The sequence below is a fragment of the Sitophilus oryzae genome, unplaced genomic scaffold (assembly GCF_002938485.1).
Source record: "Sitophilus oryzae breed Bouriz unplaced genomic scaffold, Soryzae_2.0 scaffold_1740_pilon_pilon, whole genome shotgun sequence".
Taxonomy (NCBI): Eukaryota; Metazoa; Arthropoda; class Insecta; order Coleoptera; family Curculionidae; genus Sitophilus; species Sitophilus oryzae.
This window is the reverse complement of record NW_022146436.1, coordinates 700,443-728,326: the sequence shown is the minus strand read 5'-3', so window position 1 is coordinate 728,326 and position 27,884 is coordinate 700,443. Positions and strand designations below refer to the sequence as shown.

Below are 27,884 nucleotides of genomic sequence, written 5' to 3'. Positions count from 1 at the left end.
CTGATCTATTGCGAGAAATTATAGTCGTCTTGTTATCTATGGTCTATGGCAGTGGAAAATGTCAATCTGTAGCAACGGAATTCAATTTTTTTTGTTTTTGTTTATATTAACCAAACTTTGCAAACTTATTTAAAACTGTAATTTATAATTTAATGTAGTGTGTGAACCAGATGTGAACTAATAGATAATTTGATAATTCACAGGTAAGGTAAATTTTAGAGCAATTCTAGGTTATTACCATAAATCCAGTTTTACATTAACATATTTTAAATTCCAATCTATATACTTCCAAATAAATTGAACACAAAATACGTTTTATATTCTAGTTGGCTTAGACCAGACCATTTTTTAGATCAGATTTTTAATTGTATATAAATTAAAATAATATATTTAGGTGATTTAGATCAATCTGATACATTTGTGATGAGATAAAGTAATAGAAAAGGAAAATAAAAAAAAAAATGTTTATATAATCTATGTTGAAGGTACCTCGCTCTCTCTTCATCTGACATTTTTGCTAATTTATTAGCTAAAGACTTTTTCTTTTTTCCGGCCATTTTTCTAATTGGAAATAAGATTTCAACCACAGTAGTGAACTGATTCTTAAAATCGATCTAACATGCATTTCCGTTGCTATGACGAGAAATACCAAAAAGGCCTACAAATTCTGCTTTGAAGCTAATAAGTAACTAACTTTTATATTTCAACCTTATTTCAACGAAGACAAGACAATTTTTACAATCGAAATATTGTAAAAAATACAGCTGGTTCTGAAAATATGTATACAGGGTTCAGCAAAAGTGCGTCGGACATCTGTAGCTCCTATAATAAAAATCTTAGGAATTTTGTTTAAGTGCAGACCTAAAGTATGTAATAGGATATATTTCAGGAAAAATATGTTAACAGATACAGGGGGCTTCAAAAAAGTGTGAGTGGATCACGAATATTTTTTTAAATGGAACACTTTGTATATCATTGCATTTTGGCTTCCTTTCTGATCACTTTACATAATCCTGAAATATTATTAAATATGTTTCGATAGTTTCAGAGATATTAATAAATGAACGAACAAAATATATTTTTTCAGGCTTTTTGAAAATAATTTTAGTAGAAGAAATTTCCTGAATGGAAAAACTATAATAGGTATTTACTATAGTTGGTCTGTACTTACTTTCCTATAAATATCGTAATCTTAAACCGTGCAGGGGGTTCAAAATTCTATGCCAAACTTTTTAAAATATAAAATGGTTGTTCTTCGTTATTTTAAATGCAACACTACTGTATATTATTCCTTTGTTAGATGGAGAATTAATAAACACTAACCTTATATATAGATATTAATAAACACCACTAAAATAATTTTTAATCAACCCTGTATATTACTTTTTCAATAGATGGAGAATTAAAAAATGGACATTTTTTGTATTTGGAGTATTTCAAAATTTTTAACGGTTTCGCAGATATTCGCGGTTTTATATTTCATATTATGGCATTTTCCACAGTAATTTTTTATCAAAACAACCCATTTATATTTTAGAAAGCTTTTAGAAAATTGGCGTAGAATTTTGAATATCCTCTGTATGATTTATGATTACCATATTTATAACAAAGTAAGTACAGACCATCTGAAGTAAATACCTATTATAGTTTTGATTTCAAGACAGTTCTTGTATTTTTAATAATTTTTTTTAAGAAAGGCTGAAAAATATATATTTTTTATTTATTTATTAATATCTCTGAAATTATCACAATATATTTACTCATATCTTAGAATTATGTAATCTGAATCTTAGAAGTAATCTGAAAGGAAGCCAAAAATGCAATAATATATTCTGCATATTATTGCATTTTAGCTATCTACAGGCTGTTCCATTAAAAAATCATCCCTATCCACTCATACTTTTTTGGCCCACCCTATAAAACTTAAAATACTTTCCTGAATAATATCTTCGTACATACTTTAGGTTTGCACTTAAACAAAATTCTCAAATTTTGTATTCTATGAGCTACAGATGCCCGATGACGCAATATTGCCAGACCCTGTATACTTAAGTATGCTTCTTTTATTGGTGGGGTAGCGTGTACGGGGTTTCAAAAATGAATGGCACAAAGAAATACTTGGACGTTTCAAATATTAATAGCGCATATGTCCCACGTGTTTCTGATAACGAAAAACATATTAAATCTGCGGACGAAGGGGTAGAAAATGAGAAAAAAAAACAATAATTCGAGCGTCAGATATTCAAAGGGGATGTTAAAGTGAAGCATAGAGAAGCTGTGGTAATACATAGTTCTCATCACCACATTTTATTCATGGCTTTACCTACTTTGGCTTGGAGAAATCGATAGACTATATATTATGTTATTCCCTTTTGATACTTGAATGGTTTTCTTCAAAATAATTAAAAAATAACCACGCTTGAGAGTGTCGTAACGTATATTTTAAGTAATACCGACGGTCAAGGACTGTATATACATGGTATATACCTTGTATATACCGATAGTGCCATTTAAAAATCAAAAGTTGTAGCAAAGTTGTAGTCATTTCCGGTGAAGCAAGAAATGACCGCGTAAACAATAATTGAATAAATCAATCAACCAAATAAATTAGGATGATCTTCTTCTTGTGATCATCTAAAATCAAGAAGAAATTCCTAATGTATGTCTCATAATATCATACGATATCTCATTTTTTATCTGAAAAAATATAAAGTTATAGGAGTGAGCCACTTTAACACCCTACTACTCTATACTAGTCTAATTAATATTACTCCATATTTTTAAGATTAAGTGGTATACCGATTAAATAAACATGACCGTCAATAAACGTATAATCACTATTACTTTCTGACCTCCTTCCGACATGATTAGAATTTCTGAGCGCGTCCATGCCAGTCCATGCTCATAATCCCTACCTTTATATCTCTGATCTATTGCGAGAAATTATAGTCATCTTGTTATCTATGGTCTATGGCAGTGGAAAATGTCAATCTGTAGCAACGGAATTCAATTTTTTTTGTTTTTGTTTATATTAACCAAACTTTGCAAACTTATTTAAAACTGTAATTTGTAATTTAATTTTGTGTGTGAACTAATAGATAATTTGATAAGTCACAGGTAACGTAAATTTTAGAGCAATTCTAGGTTATTACCATAAATCCAGTTTTACATTAACATATTTTAAATTCCAATCTATATTTATACTTCCAAATAAATTGAACACAAAATACGTTTTATATTCTAGTTGGCTTAGACCAGACCATTTTTTAGATCAGATTTTTAATTGTATATAAATTAAAATAATATATTTAGGTGATTTAGATCAATCTGATACATTTGTGATGAGATAAAAGTAATGAAAAGGCAGTGTTTTAAGCAGTTGTTTATATAATTTTTAGCATTTATCAAATAGTTATCTAATATTTAGTAGTATTTTTTAGTGTTTTAAGTAGAGGCAAAATGGCCACATCAACCGAATCTGTTAAGAAAATCTGTGACATTATTGAAGAAAGAGATCTCGAAATCTTTCAAAAGGAAGTTAAAATAAAGTGTGAGTAATGTTTCTATTTTTAAATATATAATTTTGCAACCATACCTTTTAGAATGGAAGCTTATAATACTTTATTAAAAAACACAATAAGTTTTGTAATTCTTCATTCCTATATGTTTAAAACAATAACTTAAAATTGTATGTCTTAAAAAGTCTTATTATTAATTTTATTTCATTTATTTTAATATATTGTATTATAGATTTAAGTGATTTAATTAAGAAAGTAAAAAATGAAACTTTAGAATTGGAAAGAACGAAGAAAAAGATTGAAGAAGTAACAAAATCCATGCAGAGTCAGATTGATCAACTGGACTCTGTTCATATAAGGTATACATTATATTATTTTGATTACCTACAATAAGCATTGATTAATTTTATATATACAGTATTAAGACTGCTAATGAAGTTATCACAAAATGTCTTGTAAATTACGGAACATATGAAACGCTCTTAGCTAAAGATCAAGAAGCTCAAGAACAGAATGAAATAGAGTTTCAAAATGATTTTAATAAGGCATATACAACAATTCAGAATCATCAACAGTCGAATGAACTATACCAAAAATTTTTGAATGCCAAAGTGAGTTTAATTACTATTTCTATAGACAAACAAATAGTTTGTAACTTTATTCAAGTTACACTCTTGTAATGTACTTTAATATTGATTTACGTACCTTTTCAGTATGAATACTTAAGATTAGATATTGAAAGAAGAGAAATTAAATTCCAAAATACTAAATTGAGAAGAATGAGCAAGGAACGCTTAGAAATCATAAAACAAATCTTTTATAACTATTATATTGATTTAGCAAAGGAATATGTTGAACAACATAGGAAAGATAAAGGCAATACGATTGCTAAAGAAACAAAAAATAAAAATACTGTGGAAATTGGTCAGGATGTTAAAATCCAAGAAAATAAAAAACGTAGCCTTGGTAAGTTGTTATCAAAGATATTTAAACTCAAGAGATACAATTGTTTACCTTTCTCCTTCATCATCCATTATTCTATCCTTATTTTCCCATCTCTCTTATGCCGAAAACATTTGCCAGATTTACCTGTATATTGGTATTAGTATTCGATTAAATACCACAACCAATTATTAAGTAATAAATGATTTCGTTATATTTTTGTAATATATCAACTACATTAATTTGCTAACGTCAATTTTTTCATTTAATGCTTAACTGCTTTACTATTTTAAATTTTATAATGGAATAAAAATATCATGGTCGTGTTTCTTTTAATAATCAAAAGCAGTTTGGCAACGTCAGTTTTAGAAATATGCCGGCGTAGTACAACGTATTTCGAGGATGAATGGAAAATCCTAGATTCTCCTTTTGCGATGTTGCTATGCCTCCGATCAAGCTCCATATTCTTTATTTGCAGTATTATAGTATTTTTGCGTTATTTTGTGGACTTCTGTGGACATTATTTTGAAAATATGGCGCATTCATGTATTATGTACAAGAGAGTGTATCATTTAAATCCAAATTTAACTTTTCACCGGTAAATAAAAATAAGTAGGGTTAGGTCTATTATTATATCATATTCTCTGTAGATCAGAGGCGTACCTAGACATAAAAAATAGCAGATCTCTAAATTATATTTTTAGGTTTATTTTTTAAATCATATATTTATTATGTTTTTTAAATTATATATTTATTAACTAAATTATTTGTAGGAAAAAGGTACATGGTACATACTAATTACCAATAAGTTAATAACAATTTCTGTTTCCCTTTTAAGAAAGGGTATTGAATGTTAAAAATTAAATTTAAGTTCTATAAACCGCCTGTAATTTATAAACAACATCTATTTTCGAAAACCCCTACTTTCTTATAAGAATAAATCTAATCTAGGTACCTACTTGGGTTTGACAAACCATTACCTACCTTTTGTGAAAATTTTATTGGGGTGTAATGGAATTTTGCGGCCTTACTTTTTTTGTTGCCGTTACAATCTTATACGGCTTTTGTTTTAAATGTTGGTTGCTATAATGTAAATGGACATCTTTTGACATACATATAATTAATGTTCTTATTAAATGAATTTTATGACTTTTTTACATTTTATTGTATTGAAATTCTTTGCACATGCACTTTTTATTATTTATAAACAATATGAATTTTCCTTTGCAAACAAGAGAAAAAAAACTAAATATTTTTTTAAACTAAGAACCGCTTACTAAACAATCACCATTTTATTTTGTTCTTTTATTCTTCACGCCCTGGGGCTTCTCGAGAACGGTTCTGAAAGGAGCGGTGCGCGATAGCCTGGTGCCTCCATATGGCGCGGAACAGTTCTGGAGCTTTATGACTCAATTGAATGGAGTGAGAGTATCGCGTTCTTGAACAGTTCAGAGCTGCTCAACTGCGTGAAAGGAGGACAGCAATTTCATAGCCATTGCTGACGCCGTTTTTATTCGATCATACGGTATAATATACATCTTATATTTTCAGTTTTGATTTACTGTGTTTGAAACATCCCTAAAATGAAAGTTAAGGTAAATAAATATTGAATTTTCTTACTTCTTATTCCCTCATTAATGATCAATAATTGTGAACTAATAAAAATTATAAGGCACATTTTAAATTTTATTCACTGTTTTTTATTGTAGTTGTAAAATTCATATATATAATAATAAAGTTTTTATTATTTTAAGTTTTTATTATTTTATATGTATATAAAATATTGTGTTATTAGGTTAAAATAACTATTTTATTTTGTTATTGCTAATAGAGGGAATATCATTCGCCGGAGACGAACAAGGTTTGGAACAAAATATTGAAACTGCATTTACTAATACACCTAAAATTTGATATTTTATTTAATAAAATAAAGTAAAAAACGCTTATTAATTTTTTAATCGTTATTCTTATGTGAAAAGCCATCTTATAATAAAAAAATATGCCGGTGATTATTTTATTTTGCTATCCTCCCTCAACTTATTTTTTTTACAATGCGACAAATATGTAGGATGTAAGTTTTATTATTATTTTATTTTAATTTATTACACAATTATTTTAATTTCCTTAAAATACTGTCGGTCGATCGGCACGCCACTGGAAATTGACTGAAGCTTTAGAGCGTTTTCTGAATGGATCATTGTATCTCCCGAGTTTAAATATCTTTGGTTGTTATAAAGACTAAAATATATGCCCTGTGTTGCATCATCGACCTGAACATAGGAAATCCCTCTAAATTTCAAAGTTGATGAATAAGTTTTCCCCATTTTAGAAAATTTCATTTGAAACTTTTTGAATAGTGGAGAGACACTAGACTTTTAGAGAGAGACTTTTACCTCGGAATTCAATTCATCGAAATACTAAAATATTTACCCATTTTTTTCCTTGCTTTTAATTTTTTTATTTTAGTAAATTCTTAGTTATTTCCTTCTTAATTTTTTGATTTTATTATTTTTTTTCTAAGTAAATGTATTGAAATAAATGAATCTAAACTATTCTGCTTATGTTAAAATCAAATTGTTAAAATTTTGATGGTATCGAACTATACAGGGTGGCGCGTTATATACGACGCAATTTTTGCAAAGAGAACGAAAGTTTGTATTGAAGTGAAATTTTGTGAGCTTATGTAAGTCAATATAAAGCATTTTCTAAAGTTCTACAGGATGTCCCCAAAAAAAGTTACACATCAAAGTTGTGTTTTTTGTAATGGAACACCTTGTATATTAATTGATTTTTGGATTCTAGTAAAAAAATAAAGGCGAGTTTCATTAGAAAAGTATATGACTACAACGTATAGTTTTTGAAATACATTCACCGGCACGAAAAATCGGCACTTTAAAACTTTGATGTATTTTAAAGTTTAATATATTTTGTTCTAGTGGGTCGATTTTGATGATTTTCTAAGCAGTATGTGCCAAATTATTCGACTTTTTAATATATCTTTCTAAATTAAAAATGAAACTCCCCATCTATACGAGGGAAAACAAAACGTTGATATTTTAAATAAAAAAATAAAAAAAAGTTTTAATAAAAACTGTTTATATATTCATAATTAATTTATTTTTGTTTCCTAAGATATTTTGATTAAATGAAAATATATAAAAGTGGGCAACGCTGTGCCGGACAAGCTTAATCACGTTATTAAAAGTTTATTTGGTATGAACTGTACTAGTTTTTGAGTTATGAGAAATACAAGATTAAAAATAATCCGGTCCTCGTAAATAAAAACAATCAGATATGATGACACAATATGACAAATCTATTATGATTTTCTTCCTTTAGAAGTTATTTCCTCTATGAACAGTAGCGTGTCGTGGATAAAAGGGCGGAGGGGGCGAAGACCTTAAGGGGCGCAATGACCAATAAAGGATCAAATAAATTACAAACTTTTTTTAAATAATAAGACTACATGAAAACTTTTATTTTTTTTAATTATAAATTTGTTTATTAAAAAAGTTAGTATACAAAACAGTTATTCCAAAGATGCAAGCGTCTTGTTTTAACCGATTTAAAAGAATCAATTATTTCGTCTATATTTAGATCCAGGGCTGTGTCTGCTTCAATACTGAGAAGTGATAAATAATCCTCTGGTAATTATTAATTCTTCCTAATCTACTGAAAGATCCTTCTGCACCAGCACTGTTGGTGGCTATAGTGTAAAAAATCTTCAGTAATGCACATCTTTATGTAGATAGGACATGACTCTAGGCCATTGGAAATTAAAAATGATAAATATTCGTCAGGTGCAAATTTGTTGTCATTGCATTAATTTCTTCTGATAAACTGCAAAAATGTTTATATTCATCAACTAAAGAATAATCCATAACAATCCTTAAGACATTTTAAATTGTCATCATTGACGTCCATATCCATACATATTGGTCCATATCCAATAAACAATTAAATTTTTGGCATATATTAAGAAAGTCTTCAAAATGATTCTCTAGAGTACCAGTTGAAATGTCTAAAGTACCATAAAACACTGATATCTTCAAATTATCTTCAGAATTTTGATGTAGGTAATCATTCTGGATTTCATCATGAATTTATTTTTATTCTTTGTCTCTTTTTTGGAAAATGATGTTGACGTATTGCATTTATTTGCCAAAATAGTAGCCTGTTTCTAAAAATTTTCAAAATATTTTTCACTTCTTAATGATTTGAGATCTATAGTTACTGCAGTACTCATATGAGCAGTTGTACATAAGTTGATATTAACCTTTTGCAAGTGCGATTGGACAATATATTAATTTTATTCAGCACTTCATTATAATCGATTATATTTTGGTCGGTGATTCCCCGAATTTATTTCTATTGCGACTGCTTTCCTCTTCTTCTCTGGCGGCGCCGCGCCGGTGCAACGTTATGTCTAGCCATTGAATTTTTATTTATAGACAATGGTCTAGCCAGGTGGATGACACTTCTTATGGGAGAACTGGCAATTGTTGAAAACTTGACTACAAGCGATTTTCTAGGAATCTTCCTTACCGATAAATTATTGACAAGAGTGACAGATAAAACCTTGACGTTCTTTCAGTATTCCAGTTTATCTCTTTTTCTTTCTAAAGTGTGCGTTGAAAGGAGACAAAAACAATTTTTGGTGACCCATAATTTGTTATTCGAACACCGCTTTTCTCCTTGTCGGGTCGTTGACGTTGACTTGTCGCCATTTTATTTCTTTTGTTTACACGCTGCATTTTGCTTTGCAAATTTTATACATAAATTATTTAGGCAAATATAGGTTTTTAATAAAACTCCTCGGACTAACGTGTAGGTAAGTGTTGATAATTTTTTTTTCATCTTAACATGCTCATTGTCGTTCTCCTGATTTTAGGTGACAGTAAAGGATCATCAAATCAAGAATGTAGAATGTAGAATGTTTAGAAGGGGAGTTAATCACCGCGACCTTATAGATCTATTGTGTGTTCCCCTTTCTTGAGTTATAACGAGTTATAACTCATCATACAGTCTCAGGGCTTTAAGAAAAGCCAGTATCTGAGACGGCTCCACAGAGGCCAGCTCTCCATCCTCGACATCAGACGTGCCAAGTTCATGGCACGAATGGTCGTCGTCTCGGCGCACTCAGTGATAAGGTGTTCTGGTGTTTCCCCATTTTCCCCACAAAATCTGCATTCGCCGTTGTTTCTCAATTTCAGCCTACTGAGGTGTTCGTTGAGGAGACAGTGTCCTGTTAGAAACCCCGTGACAATCCGAAGATTGTTTTTACTCAAGGAAAACCTTTGATTTTTCTCGGTCATAAGTTCTAAGGAACTTTTTCGAGTGTCTTAGACCGTTGGAGGATACCCATTCCAAGTTACGGATGGAGTCTTCCAGATTCTTCAGTTCCTCTTTCAGTTGGTTCCCGTTTGGAAAACAGAACGGTTCTGGTCCAGTTAGTGGAGTGTTCGTTCCTTTTCTAGCTAGATCATTTGCTTTTTCATTGCCTTCTATCCCTTGGTAAGCAGGCACCCAGAGTAGGAAGACTTTATTTTCTTTGCCTAATTTGTTAAGCTTCTCTAGGCATTCTTTGACCAACTTCGAATTGATGGTTACTGAGTTGATCGCGTTAAGTGCTGCTTGACTATCGGATAGGATGGCAATTTCTTGTTTTCGATAGTTCCTATCTAAGATAAATTGTACGCATCTTTCGATAGCGCAAATTTCTGCCTGAAGGACACTGGGGTAGATGCCCATTGGTTCGGAGTATTCAGTTTTCGCCCCAAATAGTCCCTGCTTTGGTTTTGGAAGCATCAGTATACCACGTGATGGTATGGTCTTTTATATGCTGAGTAAGCGTTTCTTTCTTCCCAATCCTTTTTATTACTCAATACTACAGTGAGGTGTTTCTCAAAGTTGTAAATTCTTGGTATGTTATCCACTGGGAGTTTGAGAAGTGGAATTTTCTTTTTGAGGGTGTTCCAAACATGACCTGAAAATTCTCCCAGTACTGTTTCCGTCAGTAACCATTCTAATCATTGTCGCATTGGCATAACTACCGACGACAATATGCAGTGGTGTTAGGTCTAGAATGACCTCCATTGCTGCTGTTGGACATGTTCTCATGGCACCTGTGATGCAGATACATGCCAGTCTCTGTACTTTGCACAGGGTTTGCCTTGCTGTACGTTGCTCTAGTTTTGTATACCAAGCAACTGCTCCATAAGTAATCATGGGTCTTACTATCATGGTATACATCCAGCGCAAAATGTTAGGGGCGCAGCCCCACCTATTTCCCGCCAGTCTTCTGCATATCATGAGAGCCTTTGTGGCTTTGCTGGTAATGTTCTTAATATGCCTGTTCCAGAGAAGTTTACTATCCAGGGTTATTCCCAGATATTTCACTTCCTGTGATGGCAGTATTTCCTTTCCATCTAGATGGATTCTTTTCAAGTTTTTCAAACTTCGCTTTCTGGTGAATGGCACTACTGCGGTTTTATCTGAGTTAATACTCAGCCCGACAGTCCTGCACCATCTCTCAGCGATGCGGAATCCTCTTTGGATAATATCACACAGGGTGCCTTCATGTTTCCCCTGTGCAATGATGACTATGTCATCTGCGTACCCTATGCAGTGTATTCCCGCTAGAGTTAATTCTTCCAGTAGTTCATCCACTACCAAGCTCCACAGTAGGGGGGAGGTCACTCCACCTTGTGGAGTTCCTTGCGTTGTTTTAACAACTACAGTTTTGGTACCTATCTCAGCCTCTGCTGTTCGTGTTGAGAGCATTTCCCAAAACCAGCGAATTATCGTACTGTTCGCCCCTCTTGTTTCCAGAGATCGCTTGACCACCTTGTGAGGTATATTGTCAAACGCCCCTGCAATGTCCAAGAAGGCACAAAGTGCTGTTTCTTTGCTATCCAGGCTTGCCTGTATTAGCTCAGCTAACTGGTACAGAGCAGTTTCTGTGGATCTGCCCGCTCTATATGCATGCTGACTATCGTGCAGTGGCTTAACCTGTAGATGATTTACTCTAATATGGTTGTCCACTACTTTCTCCATCGTTTTTAATATGAACGATGTGAGACTAATAGGCCTAAATGATTTGGGGTTAGCCCAGTCAGTTTTGCCTATTTTGGGTATGAAGATGACTTTAGCTCTTCTCCAGATGGTTGGTATATATCCCATCGCTAAGCTGCTTCTTGTAATGTTTAATAGATGGTGTAGCTATTTCCTGACCCTTCTTTTTAGAAGGGCAGGAAAAATCCCATCTATTCCTGCTGTTTTATAAGGCTGAAAGGTGTCAATAGCCCATTTCAGTTTTTGTTCTGTTATTACTAGCTTGGCCGTCTCCCAGTCTTCCCTGCGAGGATTGTGGGTTTCGGTCGGAGCTACTTGCTTATCAATAGATATGCTACCTGGGAAGTGTGTATGAAGTAGGAGGTTAGCTCTCTCTTCATCTCCTTCCGTGTAGCTTCCGTCAGTTTTCTTAAGTGCCATGTTGGGGATGGGCCCACTCTTGGCCATAGCTTTCTGTAGCCTAGCTGCATAAGTAGTTGAAGTGATGTTTTCGCAAAAGCATCTGAAGTCAGACCGCTTTGCCCTTCTAATCTCCTTATTATACTCAGTTAATTTCTCGGCGTAGAAATCAAATCAAATTGAATTTTATATTTTCCTTCCTATTTATCCTTTCTAAATATCAACGAGATGAGCCATCGGAAGAAAGAGACCATAGTACAAAACAGAAAGGTGATCTTTTTTCTTTCCACTTCGGATATTGAAATTATTATATACTGTAGTCGTGTTCGGCATTATGCTCTGAGAAATATAGATAAACAAAGAACAACAGATATAAAGCATCCCAGAGGAAAAGAGAGGCAATACCTGTATGTACTCTCTCTGATATTTGTGAAAGTTACAGCAAAGTATTGTTGTAAATGTCATCTTTTTGATCGACCTGAAAACTTCGAGCAAAAAGATGACACTTTCAACAATACCCTGACAGATATCAGAGACGATACAGGTTTTTCCTCTCTTTTCCCCTGGAATACTTTTAATTTATTATTCTTTGTTTATCTAGATTTCTCAGAGCACTATGAACGAACTCAGCTTGTATGTTTGAAATAATCGTCCAGTTGGCTTAAAAATGATGATCGAAGACATTTCCCATATAATTTTACTTTCAAAATTATGATATATCTTTTATTTCTAAGCCATCTATGACGCCATTTTTTTCAGTTTTGTTATAATTAATTTTGTCTCTTGATCTACTTGTAACATTATTCTTTTAATTTTATTAATTTATTGTGGTGAAATTAATTTCTGTTGTATATTTGATATTGATATTAAACATATTTTTAAAAAATGGTGTATTTTTTGTGTTTTTGTGTATGTCATAATTAAAAATAAATGAAGAAATAAATTTTTTTATCTTTTTAAACTTCCCGCCATGCGTGACAATTTAGTCCGTAGTTCCTACAAGCGAAATTGGGGGCGCTAGTAGCAGTAGACTTGTCAACAGTGTCAAATTTAAACGTCAATTTCACTTTCCAATATTTAGCAAGGCGCTCGCACTTCTTCTTGTGTATGTGTTTTGTGGGTCTAGCGGTAGCGTAGTTTCAAGTTTCAAACCCATATGGAAACTTTCGTACGTAGTATATACGCCTACTTCATTAGAGATTTAAATTATTAAATATAAGAATGTTTGCTTATATTTAAGTTAAGTTAAAAAACAAAAATAACATGTGAGAAATATATACGTCAGTTTTTTATCTTGAAGAGCTCAGGGCACGGAAGGGCACCGTTTGTTTTAGCGTTAAATTTAGTTTTTCTATTTTTTTCAAAGGGCGCTAGGGGCGCCAAGCGCATAGGGGCGGAGGGGGCGTTCGCCCCCCCTGGCCCCCTATACGACACGCCACTGTCTATGAAAACTTACAGAAAGTACTCCGGAAACATAATAGAATATTTTAAAAAATCAAATATAAATTTCGTAGATAAGTAAACACACTGCTTCAAAAGAAAATGTATTTATTAAACACTAAACAATTCACAAAATTACTTCTTTTAAAATGGAGAAAATTTGCTGTATCTTCTTCACTCCCGTCCAATAACTCTTGGTATTCGGAATATTTACAAGACCTAAAATTATGCTTTTTCAAAATTTGCCAAGCGGTGGTACAATGTTTTTCGACTATTTCTTCAAGTAGTCTGGTACTTACTTGTATTTTTCATCTTCCACTTGTAACAGAATATTTAATTAATTTTCAGTTATTATTTATCAATAATCTTTATCAATATTGTTCTTCTTTTTATATTTACAGTATTTAATAACTGTTCCGGATGGAATTCTTCATTTTACATTTATAGTTTAATAACTGTTGTAGCCTATTTGGAAAGTCTACAGAAAATAAATCTTTTTAGAGGCTGTAGACTATTTCCTCCATTATATGACTAACACAACCAAACTTATATGGAATCATCCTTTATTTCTGATTAAATTTCTTGCAAGGATAAAAATTGGTATACAACTTTAAGATAAGGCTTTTTGTTGTAAATAAACATGATAATAAAGAATAAACGACTGCCGCGATTTATTTTCTTTTGAATTTTGTGTTCAGTATTAAAATCACGATTGTCCGGTAATTTTCATTCGACCCAAAAAATAAAAAAATGCCTCATGTTGGATTAACAGATGTACAGAGGGGAGGAATTATTGCTCTCACTGAACAAGGAATGCTCCAAAGAGACGTAGTAGAGATAGTAGGCGTTACCCAAGAACGGTAAACTAATAGGATTGCTCATTCTCATAAGACTATGGTCATAAGACGTACGTTCGCCTCTTCCCGCGCTTCAGCTGACAGTTGTGACGTCATTGTAGCCCTTGTCAAAGCCTTCGTGGCCTTGTCATGATAGTGTGTATTATTAGTTGCCTATGGTAAACTTATAAAAATAACAGCTGAGAAATTTTGAGTTATTTATTTTGTCAATTTTAAATGTGAAAAAGGTGTCTTTAAAGTTTTTAGAGCTATAGAGTGTATAAATACGTTCATTTTGTGTTGTGGATTGTGACAAAGTGCATACTAAGTGCCCACGATTTTGTTTATTAATTATTTTAAAGCAAAATATGGAAGTACTCTAAAAAGAATGCTTGCAAAAGGTGATACACTGGGAACTGCTGTTCTTAAAAATGCATTATCCGAGTATTTAATACGATTTATACAGTTAATTTTCTATACTGCATACATATAAGGTGTTTAAATAAATAAACTAAATAATGAACGTTTTGCATTCGGTAACCAATAATGCACGTGTGTGTATTATTGGTTGCCGGATAAGGACTAATAACCATGACAAGGGCTACAATGACGTCACAAAGCGAGTAGTTTTCGCATGCACCTGGCGGACACTTTTGGCTGAATGAGCAGTCCTATTAGGTTAACTGTTCTTGGGCGTTACCCAGGGTGTTGTATCGAAAACAAATTATGCAAGGTACTTGGAATTAGGAACACACAAGGATAGGCCCAGACAAAGTCGTCAAAGAGTCACAACCGAACAACAAGACCGCCTTGTGTGCCAAATTGCTAGAATAAATCCCAATGTTTCTCATCCAGAGCTACAAAGACAACTTCTGGCAGCTACAGGTGTGAACGTTTCAGTTGAAATCATAAGAAAAAGGCTTCGGGCTCGAGGGTTTTACAGTAGGAGAGAGTTACGGATCCCACTGTTATCTCGGCAATATAAAATTGACCGACTAAATTGATGCCTTCAACATCAAAAATTGGACAACTGAGAATTGACATATTTTCTTTTTTCGGATGAGACCAGAATTGGTCTAAGATCAGATAACCATCGAATTAGGGTTCTCAGAGCTTCAGGACGACAAGCGAAACTTTAGGCTGCCAAATTTGTACCAAAATATAAAGGAGGAACTGTAATGTGCTGGGGAGGTATTATACTGGGAGCAAAAACTCTATTGTTAGCACTTCAACAAACTTTAACGGGTCGGAGATAGGTTGATTTGGTGCAGGAACCAATCGTTAGTCTTTGGAAAGCTGCAATAGGGGATAATTTTAACTTAATGCACGATAGTGCACCTCCCCATATCAGCAGAGTCACTAGAGAATGTCTTGAAACGGAAGGTGTCATAGCTTTGGACTGGCCTGCGTGTTCACCAGACCTAAACCCTATCGAACACTTGTGGGACTAGCTCAAAAGAAGGGTTAGAACTCGTCGAAACAATCCAGCAAATCTTGCACAGCTTATTGATGCAGCATTAGCAGAATAGGAAAACATACCCCAAGATAACATTGATAATTTAATAAGAAGCATGCCAGCGCAGATACAAGCTTGCATAAGGGCTAGATGTGGCAACAGGGAATATTAAAATTATCAATTTTCTTTTTGTTTTTGCTTTTTGGCCATTAAAAATTTAAATCTTAATTTCGTTTTAGAAAACAAAAAAATACCATTTTGTTTATTTTGGGAACTGATTTTTTTTTATTGCTACATGGATTATTTGTCATTAAAAGTCATTTGTAAGGAGTGAGTTTTATTTATAAACACAAAATTTTCATACAAAATCGTCTCAAAAATTATGAAAAATAATAGATGATTCCATATAAATTTGGTTGTGTATATATTTCCTATGTTCAGGTTGGCGATGTAACAGATTGTATATCGTCAGTGAAACGTGTTAACCTGCTAACTCCATTTTTGACTTTAATTAAATAATATGTTTAAAACATAATTTTACTTTAAATTGTTAACAAAATATTGAGTTTTATTGTTCCTCAACAAATATTATTGTTATCTCTTTATCATATTAACGCATGAATATATCTGCTACATGTATACACATTTTTTACCATTTTTTTCTCTCCTTTAGAATTAAGAATAATGGAGTTTAACACGTTTCACAGAAGATATATAACATTTGTTCAATATTTTGTTTTAAAATCTAGAACCAGAATTATTCAGTAAGAGAATAAGTGAAATTCTTAAAAGCGAAGAAGAAATAGAAATAGTTCCGACCAAAATAAGGATACTAGAAGATTCAATTATTGTACCTCCCTTGGATTATAAAGCTATAGTAGAAGAAAGTAAACAAAAGATGAAGAAGATAGATATGGCGAGTCGATGGAAAAATATATTGAAAAGCGGAAAATCCAATAAAGATATCTCGAGATCTAATATTTTCTCACAGGAATCATTTATTCAGTCACAGCTTAACGAAAGTCAGGTTTCTCTTAGCCAACAAGCACCTTTGGTTCAAGCGAATGCTAGTCAAAAAGTGGACTCAAATCCTATTGTGGTAATTTTTATTATTTTTTTATCATTCATATACAGATTGTTAACTGGACGGTTACTTATTGGGGAACAGAATGGCAACACTGCCTACATTCCAAATGAGTACTAAGCTAAGCTGCCGACTCGTGCCGTCGGTCGCGTCGTCTCTCGACGAGCGTGCCGAGGTTGCCATATTTCAACCATAAAGCTCTTGCCGCGAGTAATAAACAAATTAACAACCTGTAAATCTCATATAATCGTAAGTCTTAAAATGCTTAGTTTCAGAGATAGAGTGTGTAGAAATTTCAATTTTATTTCGATTTCTTCCAAATAATTTCCGAACCCTTGAATAAAAAGATTAAGGATGGAGTATAATGTATTCATGCATGTATTCATGCATGGTGGGCGGAAAAAGGACTCTAGGGTGGGGATCTTTGACAGTTCTGTTTAACGATTCATTTGACACATTTGAATTCGATTTGAAATTTTGTGGATTTGTCAGTCTTTACTGAGCTTATTTTGTGTTATATATTTTTTATTCTACTACTGATAGTTGTATAAAGGATAAAGGTAGCAAATCTAGATGGAAATTGAGGCATAACTTAAATTAACATGAATGAACATAAATTAACAGTGATTTGCGATTTATCGAAAAAAGGCTGTAAAAAAACACAACCAACTAGGTTGCGTAGCGTGCGGTAGATCGCGGTCAAAAATCGAGTGAAATAATGGAATAACTTTTCGCTAGTAAGTGACTATGTAATATACATACGTTTAGTAAACCGATCATTTATCAAATTCACTTAAAATTAACTAATTATATATTTTTTCTTGCATTTTTGCTTTTATTAGGTTCGTTCCAACCCGCGTAAGAACCGGTTTCTTACAGTAAGGAGTTTGCGCAGAAGTTGAAAAGCGTTACAACCGGATTTACTGTCGGTTAGTAAATCATATATTTTCTGTTCCATCTTAAATTGAAAACTGTTTGAAAACTGTCAGAACGGTTTGCAAAATTTTCTCGTATCATTTATCCGACGCATGCGTATTACCGTTATAACCACGCCATAACTAATACAATAATAGCAAATTTAATTATACTCGTATCTGTTTGAATAATTTAAACGGGCTGTTTAACTAATTAAAGACTTGTGAATAGATATCATGAGTGACGAAGAGTATAGTAGTGAGATTAGTGACGTGTCGTCCATGGAAAGTAGTGATGAGGAGGATTTATAGAATTGCTACTAGATGAGCACAGAATTTATAATCAAAATTATTTAGATAAAATCGACATTTTTGCACATAAATTTATCTAATCTCTTATTGTGTTAATATTTTCAGAGGAAACCGTGCCTCAATATTCCATTGAAGTTTTCTTTGAATATTTTAGTCTTACAAGACAAAGTGCTAATCACGTACATAGCTGAAAGGTTTGAAATAAGCCAGCATTTTAATAGCCAAGTTGGCCAATATGGCAATATTCGTGCATTGCATCAAGTAAAATATATAATAATCATTTGCTGAAATTGGTATTTTCTTTAAAGATAATTACCTTGTTGAGCCATTTTCCTAGTTTTTTCAGAGACAACAACCACAGCAACAACCTTGTTTACTCAATGTTGCCTTAGACGAATTTTAGGTTATGTTATTTTATTTAAAATTGACACTTGACGGACAAAATGTTAAGCAGGTGTTCCTACCCTAGTTTCAAATTGGTCAGAAAACAATTAATTTTACAGACATGCGCATTGGACAAGATTTGCAAATTGTTGCAAATCTGTTTATGATTCATGGTTGGAACGAACCTATTAACTACTTGTCAAAGATTAGATGTCAAAGAATTTAGATACGTCAATTTGACTTACCTGCTTCAGTAACGTATTGCATGTTTGTAATAATTATTATAACTTATCTATTTTTATTAGAATTATATATTTTTATAACAAATTTAATAACTACCAACATTTATTCACAACGTAAAATAAAACAACAAATTATTGAGTCTACCCCAGGTCTACCCTACATCATAGTTTTACACTTTTTAAATAAAATTAGAACGCCACTGATAAACCGGAATTTAAGTCGGCCATATTTGAGTCCCATCGCGGTGGATCTAAGATTTTTAATATGTTCCTTCCTTAATCTTATTATTCAAAGTTCCGAACTAATGTTGATATTTGGATGAAAATTGTTGTCTGGGTGTTATTTGACATTGATGCCAATATGACTCCTAGTTGTAGAGGGCGCATGTACATGTTTTTGAACTGTTTTGAGGAGTAATAACTTTTCGTCCGTACCTGTATTCAACTATTGAGTGAAAAAATATATACTTCCGCCGTTTTTTTTTGTAAAAATAAAAAGTTCTCTTAGTAAAAAGCGTTACAAAGCGTTACAATACAAGTTGGCAAGGGTTTTCAGAATATTTAGAAACGAAATAATCAACACGTCATTATTGACAAAAATTAAACATGTTTACTAGATAGTTATTAGACTAAAATAATAAATCGGCAATTTTTTCTTGGCTAAGGTTCAACAGAAACTGTTTTATCATATTTTTTTCTTAAAAAAGTTATAATTATTTAAAAAAAATAAAAGGTTCCGAAATTTTTTTTCGCGAAATCAACAGACAATTAGTCAGAAAATTAATATTCTATGTGTAGAAAATACTGATTTTGTCTTGCTTCTTCCTTATCCAGTAGAAGTGTAATTTCACATTACAGATTTCACAGATTAATAATCAACAAGGACCACTAAATAGCAACGAAGCTTTAAGCGTACCACCTAAGACAGTGAATGAAAATGTACCAGGAAATGTTAAAAAACATGCCGAACCTAGCCAACTATCAATGGGTCATGGATATAAGCAAGCTTCAGTGCCATTACCAAACTCACAGGTAATTTTCGTAGTTTATTTGGTATTTTTGACATAAAGCTTGATTTCCATGCATCCGTTGTCCGACGATACGTTGAGACGATATTAATTTTATTGGTTGAATTTAATAACTTCGATTGGTTAGAAAATTACGCAGTTTTTAAATTTATTGCATTTTCATGCCTCCGTTCATCGGATATACTTGGATTTGCTTGTTATTGGTGTCATTTAATATTTTCATTTCTATAACGATTTCGCTGTTTTACTTATAGTCTAAGAGTTAGCAAAGTTTTCGAGATAGAATTTTAAGAAAGCTGATATATATTTTGCTATGCTCTCCTGAACAGAGTGAGGACCGTCTGGCTGCCGGTAGACGTTGCGTTCACTACTGCGCATTATATCTATATTCAATATCTGTTCACTACTGCGTATCACAAATTTGCCCTGTATTTCAGGAACTAAGGACGCTAGGACAAACCTATGTGTAGCATATTTAGTTTCATAAAAAAGAAGAAAAGTAATGTGAAAATCGCATCATTGTATCTCTACTCTTAAACGAGAAATCCCATAAAACACTCGAAAACGGGATACCCTGTACAGATGTGATGCGCAGTAGTGAACCGCAGTAGTCTACCGGCAGCCACACGGCCCCCACTTTGGTCGGGAGAGCACAGGAGCAAAAGATATATTAAAAAACTTTCTTTCTTAAAATTCTCGTTTTCCCGACGTTGTAGTAAACGCCACGAATGTTTGGGAGTGATTAATCGCTTGATGAAGTTAGAATCGACACGGCGCGCTATAATTTTTGCATTAAAAACGTAAATTTTTACCGCAGACGTAGGTTTTTAAAGCCCGGTCTAATCATCTGCCTGCGCTCCTCCTACTTATTCTAAAATGTTAGCGTGATTGACAAAGACGATACTATATCGCGTTCTTTGATTGATTCGTTTTTGTGCGTCAGTCCATTGCAGTGCGACCAATTTATTTTTTTTATTATACTTTTATTAAGGTTAAATTAAATTTGTCAAAACATCCGTTATCGTACGATTTTTCTCCGTTGACGAGTTGGAGTAATAAATTACGGATGAAAAGTGGCGCGAAAACGCTATGACCAATTAGAGCGCCGTCGAACCATCATATCAACGGATAACGGATGCATGAAAATCAAGCTTAGGACAGTGATATAATTTAATATAATAATTGTAATTTGTAGCGTTCAACTAGACCTTCCCAAGGAGTCAAAATGAGTCCAATGATGAGTCAAAAAGCTGCATTACCCCAACCAAGTGAACTAAGTAAATCGGTACGGTTTAATGTCGGCCCAGTGCAGACTGAAACCAAGCAAAATTTTGGCGGTTCATCGTTTATGGGAAATACATATAGTTCGTTTTTTACTAGGCCACCAGTGCAACAAAATCCAGGAGACGACATGGTATGTGCTCTTTTTGAATTGCTACATAAAGCTGTTTTAAGATATTTTACTTTCTGACATTATTTGTTATTTATTTGATTTTTATAATAAATCTGGCCAATGAATGACAATAATTACAGATATTATTAATAAAAAAATATTTTTATTTTATAAGTCTATATGAAAAAACTATTTCTTGCTTTCAAAGTTCAAGAAACTTTTATTCATATACTTATCAGTATAACTTATGTGCAAATAAAAAAGTTTTAATTGCACAGGAATAAATAAAACACACACAAGTAGAACAAAATATTTTATAAATAATATTTTAATAATTTAGGAACGCTAACTGAATGTTAAGTTAGTTAATTATCTTTAATCTTATTTTTTTAACTAGTACCTTTTGATCTATCTTCCTACAGTACTAAAATCTATAGTTTATTATTTTTTATATTAGTTTTTAGTACCATATACTGGGTGTGTCTCAAAAGTGACACACCCCTATAATTTTTTTTATTTTTTCAGATAAAAAAACGAGTTTTGGTATATTAGTATATGACATAAATTAGGATTGATTAACGTATTCAATTGTCTTTTATCCCTTACTGTTTCACCGGAAATGACTACAACTTTTGATTTTTAAATAGCACCATTTGTATATTTTTACTTTATTTGAAAGAAAATGACACTCTGAATAGAATGACATATCATATGTCAACTTATAACATTTTCGCTTAGAAAAAATTATTTTAAATTTCAATCTACAGTGCTATGACTGTGTTAAAAACACTAATTGTCAATCAAGGAACCTTGGAAAAATTAATTTGATCATTTAATGTTTTTCGTGTATTGTCCTGGCCGGTTAAAAGATGCACAAATCGTTTTTTAATCATATCTCAATTTTTTCAAATGGAACAAGAGTGGCTCATTAACATATTTGGAAAAGTATTTTTTTACGAATAATTTGGTACCATACATTTAGTATTTCTAGTCAAATTGTCGTTATGAACCGCATGTTACAATTTCAAATAAATCATATGCGAAAATGTCAAAAGTTGACAGATGATATGTCATTATATTTAGAGTGTCATTTTCTATCAAATAAAACAGAAATATACTAGGCTGTCATTTAAAAATCAAATATTGTAGTAGTCCGGTGAAACAGGAAGTGACCTAACCAAAAGCAATTGGATACGTCAATCAATCATAATTTATATCATATACTAGCTTACCAAATTACGTTTCTTTATCTGAAAAAATAAAAAAGTTATAGGGGTGAGCAACTTTTTAGAAGCACCCAGAGTCGGTATGACATGGTATACAAACTCCATTGGCTAATACGACTCTGTTCAACTCTATTCAAAAACAATTCGCAAATGTTATTTGACACAAATTATAACCTATGATTTGGCAAAAGTATGACAAGTCTCAAAAATCTTAAGTCGAGTTCATACGCATCTGCGTCTGTGCGTCGTTCAGCGTTCCGTCACTACAACCATATTGAAATATGATGATAAACCAATAATACTGGTTCTACGCATAACGGATTATATGGAGTGGTCAGAATTAAAATGGATCAAGTCCAATTTCATACTATTTTAAGATAATCGTTTTTATACGTTTACAGAAGATTGTTTTTTTTCAGTAAATAAATGAATCAAGTCACACTTCTTGCATTATGCAGCTATAGTCTGTTTTTCCGACTTGTTTTATTTTAATTAAGCAACATTAAAAAACTTTAAATCTCATTTTCTCCATAATTACTTTTTGGGCTTGATTCAGATCACTTCTGAACCTCTCAGATATAAACCCATCCATAGTTTACTTAAAAAATATTGAAAACTTTTTATAATAACATAAATTGATTGTTATTAAGATCTAAAATTGGTATAAACGTCATATTTATTACTTTTTATCTTTGTTATTGTCACTTTTGACAATTCCATTTTTATATTGGACAATATGTTTTAGAAAATGGAATATACAGGAAATAATAGCATGGCGAATATGTCCGCCCTTGATTTTACTGACGTTAATTCTGCAGAGGACATGCCTGGCAGTAAGTATATTTTTGATTTCCTAGAAGCAAAAAATGCTGCGAACTTGGTAAAATTTAATGATGCGGTGATCCCGACTATCACCACTAGGGTTCAAGTTTACTAATTTTATAGGAGAGCACTGGACGGCTGGTAGTTATCATTTACTTTTCATGTATTTTATATTTTTACTAGGCATGTATCGGACGATTTAACAACTTATTGCCCTGCAGAGTTTACATATTTGGTAGGGACCAGTTAGACCTATTAAAATTTGAGTGACATATTTAAAATTTAAGTGACAAGTGATACTTCAAAATATTGTTAAAAAAAACTGATTAAACTGAAAAAGTCTAATCAAGTTATTTTATTTAAAAAAAAATACGGTATGTAATAAAAAAATTATGGTTGTGCAATAATGACACTCTCTTACTTGTTATTACCACTTGTGGTGTTTACATTGTACATCAATAAATAAATAAAAAAACCATAATAACGCTTAGAATAATCTTCATAATGGACTAGTTTTTGCCAATAAGTAATAAGTAAAATAAGCTATAAAGCAAATAAATTAATTAATTACTAAAATATTAGTTATTAAATTAAAAATAAAACGTAAAAATATTTTTATATTTTTTGTCACTTTTAAATTAAGATTCATCTCATAAATTCATCACAATCTGGCAGCGCTGTCGCAATCGCTTGTCACTCAAAGTTGATTACGTGCATCGGAAATTGTTTTGCGATTACCATACTATAATATTGTAAAATCCTAAAATTAAGAAATTGGCGCTTATCAAGTTTTTCCCCGGGACCCCTGAATTATTAGTTATTATTAAATGACAAATTTGTGGATAAAAATGTTTCTGTATCATTAAAAAATGTATTTGGCAAAAATGTAATGCACTGGCTTGGCGCAGCTAAAAAGCCCTAAAAACGATAATAAAACATGTATTGGGCCCTTGACGCAGTCATAATTGATTCAAGAGAGAAAAGGACGATTGTCCTTGGCATGAGGCTCATATTACTCGATAATACCATAGATTTGAATATATGTATAGTATACTTACTATAATATGTATACAGATAAAAATCTTATCCCTAATTCGTGGTACGAAAATTGTTTTTTATGACGATGTGCAAACGAGTAAAATTTCCTGTGCGCAAAAATAAACTGGCGTAAAATAACAATAAACAGCGTAATAGAGAGATATCGCTAAGCCGAATAGCGTGCATGGACGTTAATAACGGTGTTATTTCCTTTACGTGAGGTGGTATTAACTCTCTTCATTTATAGTTATCGGATCGGAAAGAATTCTGTTCGCGTCGCGTCCGCTATTTAAACTTAACCTAACTTTGTATTTAAAACTTTGAAATTGTTTTGTTTACTAGGTATTTTAAAACTAAAGGGCTAAAGTGCTTATTACCAGTCTGCCAGTTGGTTTAGGGCAACAAGCAACAAATTCTCTTAGAAGGGCTAAGTCGTCATCTGCTGTAAACCTAAGCCTCTTTAAAGGTTCTTTAATATTGGAAGAGGTGGAATCCATATTTTGGGCCATATTTATTTAATTAATAGTCTTAATAGCGGGAGACAGAGACGACTCCAGTTATATGTTTAGAAAACTGCATGAGGAATATTCGAAATGGGGCCTAAGGTCACTTTTACAACAAATGGAAAAAGCACTCAAGATATTGCAAATAAAGTTGGTCAAGGAAAAAGAGTTATCGGTCAACTTTACTCGTTGTTGTGGAGTGACAAAAATTTCCCAAAAAACAAAAATTCTACTTTATAAAGCCATTGTAGAGAGCATTACCACGTATGGCGCTGAAACGTGGGAGCTAAACAACGTAGAGAAAAATAAGTTGCTGTTTCTTGAAATGGATTTTTGGCGAAGAAGTATTTCAAGACTGGAACACATCTCAAATCAAAGAATACGAGAAAAAGAAACTATTCTCGACGCCATTGACGGCAAAATACTAAGTTGGTACGGACACCTCCAACGAATGGATGATAACCGATGGCTAAAAAGTATTCATTCATGGACACCAAGCGAACGGCGGAAACGTGGAAGACCACCTCGAAGATGGAAACAGGGCGTAGTTGACGCTATGAATTCTAGGGGCCTTCAGGAAGAAGACTGGACAGACAGAAATTTGTGGAAGTTGAGAAGCGGGAGACGACGAATGTCGTAAAAATCCGCAATATATATATTTATTTCATTAAAACTAATCCCAGCTACTTAAATATCAAATTACCTAATAAAACTAAAGTAATAATTCAAATCAATTCAAACATAACCTAAAATAAAAGATCTCGCCGGTCGGCCCCGGTTGTCAAATACCCGCACATGCCCATTTAAGTAAGCAATTGTTTTCTTGGTGTAATTGATCCGCAAATTACGCCAAGCGGTAACGTTATTAGCGGGAGTTGCGTTAAAAATTGACTCGCGCATATCGTAACCATGATAAGGTTCGCGTAAATACTGCATGACGCTATTCGGTTTTCCGATATCTCTCTAATAACTGGTCCGGTCAGGCGCTGTGCACAATTTTAGAGGCCATAAGTGGGCGTGCTATGTTCGCAAACTAGTAACCTAACTAGTGTCCGATTCCGAAAATTGGAACCACGAAAAACAATAAAGAAAAAACCAAGTTTATAATCTGTATAATCTGTGATAATACTATAAGTAATAACTGTAAAGTAATCTGCAAATTAATTTCATAACAGAAAACATTAATGTTTTTCAGTGGGAAATAGTATTGTACTCAGCCCAGAGTTTTCTTACAATCTCGACCAGGATCCAACGGAGCAAGACGTGCCAGCTAGTTCGCCACCAATACAACCACAAAGAGGGCCATCAGGCAGGTCAGAGGGCTTCTTTTCATTTGGAATAAAAAACATTTTTGACCCGTTTAGATCAAATTAAAGTATGTTAACATTTTTTTTCGCTAAAAACAAAAAGTTTATTCCATATCTTTGCTTAAATTAGGTCTGCTGTATTGTAACGAAATTTTATTTCACCGTTGTTTTAGTTTGTTAATGATGATCTTTGTTGATATAGTGTGTTTCATCAATATTTTTTATTGCAAATGAATTAGTGAGAGCGTCCACCAAAGTGACGTAGCATCTGACGTGGCACTTGATCTTGCAAGTAACATTGCTCTAGCAAGTTACATCGAATTGAACCAACGACAATAAGTGTGTCAGCGCACATTGAAGTAGCGCTGTCAGAAACGTGTCATTTGTCGTTGTAGCATGCTATGCCACTGCTTCAAAAATAGAACTGGTTCTACTTTTCGCTACTTGCTATTAACACGTTACTCGAATTTGGCAAAAATGAAGGACGATTTGGACAATATATGTTTTGTATTACTGATTGTGGCTTTTCTAACTAGCACATCAGTTTCTTTTTTCATTCTATAAAATGCTTGAAAACTTTCAGGATAGATATTCAAATCTTTAAAAACACTAAATCCACTGTTCCTTTGTCTCTTTTTGCAAAAGGGTATCCAATAGCGACGTTTTGGATAATTTTGGTTCATATTAATTAAGTCAGTGCCACTGCCACATCACTTATATGTGCGCTTCCTGCAAAATCATGCAACGCTATTGCCATATCATTGCCATGTATGTGCAACGTCATATCCTACGTCACTTTGGTGGGCGCTCTCCCTTAGTTTAATGTTACATTTATGTTGCTTTAATTTTCTTTATTCAGTTTATTATTGAGTTTATCTAAAACAAGATGTTCTTCGTGTTTTTATTTATTGGGTTAGTTAAATATGAGTTTAAATATAAACAAGTTCGGTTTACTGGTTTGAGTAAATTAGATTTGATTATTATAAAAGAATTTGGTTATTCTAGTTTCCTTTTAATTTTGAATCATACATTTATTTTATTATATTTTTCGTATAAAAACAAAACCACAAGTGTTCAATTTCATGTTACTTAGTTTTTATTGTTTTTTTTTTAATTTAGAATATTTCTGTTTTAAAGTCTAGTATAATTCATAAAGAAAATTATGCTTCCTTCCAAAGGACTTCTTGTTAGTTCAAAGTCTAATGACTTAGTTTCATGTTAAATTTGTTTTTAATAAACCATTTTGTGTTAAATAGTTCTCGTTTTCTTGCATTCTTTATGCTATACGATCGAAAAAAAAACGGCGTCAAAGATGGCTTGAAAATGAAGATTGGCCATTTTGTATGTAAAATTATATAGAGAATGTCATCGATAGTCATTTCCATGCCAACTGGTCGCCGAATTTTTTTTTCGTTCATAGGGTATTTTACAAATAATACAGTTTTATATGTTTTATGTTAATCAGAAATCTAATTTTCTTCGGTTTTGTATTTGAAATTTTCACTCCAATCTATTTTTGTAAAATAGTAGTATAGCTACTACTACATCTGATGTTTGAGTTTTGCCAAATCCTTATCACCTGATTTTAGCTATCCTATTTATTTATAAGAAGTACATTAAGGTTCAAATTTATAACTATAAAGCAAAGCGTTATTTGCTATTATAACTTTACATTGAGGCAACCGACACATAAATTTAATTTTTCAAAAACCAAAAAAGAATATGCTTGGGAACAAAAAAACGAAAAATTTTGAAAGGAAAACAGAACCCATAAAAACATTTAAAATGACCTGCATTCCGTTTTAGTTGCATGTGGTAGTAAAGTAATCCGTAGTAATAATAATGGTACTAAATCCGAGTCTCTGTAGTATGTAGTATGTCTCTATGATTCTGCATATATTCAAGTAGTTCCATATACATCCATAGATAAGTAGTTCTTAGATTACAGTTGGGGGGTTGGAACCTT

At 32.4% G+C, this 27,884-nt stretch overlaps 1 protein-coding gene across 11 annotated transcripts; it reads left to right on the top strand.

Moving 5' to 3' along the window:
• The first annotated feature begins 95 nt into the window (after positions 1 to 95).
• Positions 96 to 27,271, top strand: LOC115881789. 11 transcript variants are annotated; one of them, XM_030899454.1, is made up of 10 exons: positions 96 to 203; positions 3,441 to 3,550; positions 3,751 to 3,877; positions 3,937 to 4,129; positions 4,232 to 4,484; positions 16,415 to 16,764; positions 19,469 to 19,633; positions 20,825 to 21,043; positions 22,994 to 23,081; positions 25,807 to 27,271. In XM_030899454.1, the coding sequence occupies exons 2-10, from the start codon at positions 3,460 to 3,462 to the stop codon at positions 25,983 to 25,985; spliced, it is 1,665 nt and encodes a 554-aa protein (XP_030755314.1). In that variant the 5' UTR covers positions 96 to 203; positions 3,441 to 3,459; the 3' UTR covers positions 25,986 to 27,271. The 11 variants fall into 11 exon arrangements, with proteins under 11 accessions (XP_030755314.1, XP_030755306.1, XP_030755308.1 ...); XM_030899446.1 differs by having other exon boundaries at positions 19,460 to 19,633; XM_030899448.1 differs by having other exon boundaries at positions 107 to 203; positions 3,431 to 3,550; positions 19,460 to 19,633.
• Positions 27,272 to 27,884: the final 613 nt, after the last annotated feature.